The sequence below is a fragment of the Oryzias melastigma genome, linkage group LG15 (genome assembly GCF_002922805.2).
Source record: "Oryzias melastigma strain HK-1 linkage group LG15, ASM292280v2, whole genome shotgun sequence".
Taxonomy (NCBI): Eukaryota; Metazoa; Chordata; class Actinopteri; order Beloniformes; family Adrianichthyidae; genus Oryzias; species Oryzias melastigma.
The window spans coordinates 5611045-5614122 of NC_050526.1; the positions used below are offsets into that span (position 1 = coordinate 5611045).

At 36.7% G+C, this 3078-nt stretch overlaps 1 protein-coding gene across 1 annotated transcript in view; it reads right to left on the bottom strand.

The window, feature by feature from the left end:
* Positions 1–3078, bottom strand: part of LOC112161820 (dachshund homolog 1) — a gene marked incomplete in the record, with an annotated part of 39504 nt that overhangs the window by 5220 nt on the left and 31206 nt on the right. The window contains 3 exon segments of the mRNA XM_036215523.1: positions 706–792; positions 981–1109; positions 2197–2344. Coding sequence (XP_036071416.1) covers positions 706–792; positions 981–1109; positions 2197–2344 — 364 coding nt within the window.

Genomic DNA, 3078 nt, shown 5'->3' on the forward strand with positions numbered 1-3078 from the left:
AATTGAAATATTAGCTAAACTCCAAAATAGCCTAAAAAACAAAAACAAAAAAGCCTAAATTTGCCACGTTAGCTAGTAGGTAGCTGAAGTATTAGCTTAACTCAAAAAACAAGAAAAAGCCCAAGTTAGCCAAAACAGCTAAAATGTATATGAAAAATTAGCTAAACTCAAAATTAGCCTGCAAAACTGAAAGAATCCTAAATTAGCCAAAACAGCTAGTAGGTAGCTGAAATATAAGCTAAAGTCCAAAATAGCCTAAAAACCAAGAAAAAGCCTAAGCTAGCCAAAATAGCAGTTAGCTGAAATATTAGCTAAACTCTAAATTAGCCTTAAAAATATGAAAAAGCCTAAATTAGCCGACAAAGCTAGCATGTAACTGAAATATTAACTAAACTCCAAAATAGCCTAAAAAACCTTAATAAATGGGAAAATAGTCCAAAAAACTAGCAAGATGCAATTATGACTTTCAACTTTGCTACACTCTGACTCCATAAAGTAACGACTAAACGACTATTAAATTAGTCCTCGACTATTTTAATAGTCAATTTGTTGTCGATTAGTCGACTATTCGTGGCAGCCCTAATGTGTCGTGCTACACAAAGTCTTCTGAGCTTTTCCAGGAGTAAATACAGAATGTTTTTGTTCGTCTAAATGTGAGGCTGTCTGCACAGGAGGGCGAGGCGTTTGTCACCTGGACAGCTCTACCTTGTACTGTCGCCTTGCTGTCCAGCCTGCTGTCGTCGTGGCTGCTCCCATCCCCGTCCTGGGTCACAGCTTCTGTGTGAGGAAGCGCTGCGGATGATTGACGGTCATTCATTAATAAAGAGCCTTAATTACAGGATAATAAGCAATCGAGATAAAGTTGCTTGTGACATTTGAGGATTAAAATAAACGGTGTAACATTAGCTGAGGTTTGGAGTCAAATGAGAAATGTAATACTTGGAAATTGAAGAAAAAAAAGATGGCTTCAGTTTCTGTACCTAAGTGAGTGTTGGCAGTATGCAGCAGACTGTGCTCGGCCTGGTCGCGCAGCTTGACCTCTTCCTCCAAGGCTTCTTGAAGTCTCCTCTTGCTTCTCTTTTCTTTTTTCAGACGCTTTTGAATCAGAACTAAAATAAAAAAAAAATCTGATAAAAATGTTGTTTTCTACTTATGACTTATGTTCCTATATGACCCCTCTTAAGACCCACTCCAATGAAAATCCTTTTTTGTTTGTTTTTAACACGTTCTTGTAGCATTTTTCTCATGATGGAGAAAGAATTTAAGCTTTAAACTGCATTTCTGGCTTACTTCTGCGCCACCATAACTAGGATAAATTTCTGATGAACTACTGCCACTCTGCTCAAACTTTGTCCAAGAAAACAACACAGGTTTGTTCATTTTGGCTAAAAATGACAAAAACCATAATTAAAGGACTATTGGAAACGGTTTTAAAATAGATCAAAAGATGATTGGAGGGAAACTGTAAAGACACACTCTAATTAAACATTTTTTAAATATTTTTTTGTAGTATTTCTCTCATGATGGATGATGGGATATCAGTGGAGGCTTACTCCCTGCTAACAGTCCCGCCCACAACTGAGCAGCAAATTTTTGCCGTTCTGCCCAAACTTTTTCCTAATATTTTTTTTATTTTGCTTAAAAACAACAACAATCATAGTTAAAAGATAACTGGGAAAACAATTTAAAATAGATCAAAAGATTATCTGAGTGGAACTTTAATGTCTAAAATTAACACAAAAAAATACACATTTACTGCACATTATTCTTTTTTTTCTTAATTTACTGTAAAAAATTGATCAGTTACAGTTAGAATTTGATAGGTTGGAATATGTGATGTAAAATCAGCTCTTCTCAAGCTGATGCAACATCAAGAAAAATGCCCTTGACTGGAATTTGATCTGATGTTACCTTTTGTAAACTTGGCAAACTTGATTTAGTTTGAAGCTCACTGCCAACTTAAGCCTAATTCACCTCTGCAGCTGCTTTGAGGGCTAATATACTGTAGGTGTCCTCACTTCCTTATCTGATTTCCAACTTAATGGACACCCTGTCAGCTCAGAAGTGGATTAAACCAACCTTGTTTAGCAGCACAGCAGAATTGTCAGTGTTCAGGTGTGAAAACGCGTGCTGAGCCAGTGTGGATACATTCAAGAGACGGCACAAAGTTTCCGGTTTTTCTTAAATTTGAAGCACCTCTATTTTTCTGCTCCATGCTCAACTGTCTTTCCAGGGTCTCCCGGAGCTCCCTCTCTCGGACAAGCTCCATCTTCAGTTCCGTTCTCTCCAGCTGGTCCTGCTTCTCCTGCGCCCGGGCGTTCTCTATGGCGACCCTCAGCAGGCCCTGCTTGGAGTCACACAGGCGCACACCAACAGGTTACATCCTGAACAGTAGGGCTGCCACTATTGGTCGACTAATCGACTATTAAAATAGCCGACGACTAATTTAATAGTCGATTATTCATTACTTTATATTATATGGAATCGGAGTGCAGTATAGAATGAAAGTTATAATGGCAACATGCTAGTTTTTTGCCATTTATTAAGTTAATATTTCAGTTACACGTTAGCTGTTTTAGCTAATTTTAGACTTTTTGCGTTTTTTTAGGGTATTTTGGAGTTCAGCTAATAGTTCAGCTGTATGCTAGTAGTGTTGGCTAACTTAGGATTTTTTCAGTTTTTTTAGGCTGATGTGGAGTTTTGCTAATATTTCAGCGGTATGCTAGTAATTTTGGCTAATTTTAGATTTTTTATGTTTTATTTGGGCTAATTTGGAGTTAAGCTAATATTTCAGTGACATTCTAGCTATTTTGGCTAATTTAGGATTTTTTCATTTTTTTAGGCTAATGTTGAGTTTAGCTAATATTTCAGCTACATGCTAGCTGTTTTGGCTAATTTAGTTTTTTTTGTTTGTTTCTTAGTCTATTTTGGAGTTCAGCTAATAGTTCAGCTGCATGCTAGCTGTGTTGGCTAACTTAGGCTTTTATTGTTTTTTAGGCTATTTTAGAGTTTAGCTAATATTTCAGTGACATGCTAGCTATTTTGGCTAATTTGGGATTTTTTAGGTTTTTCTTTAGG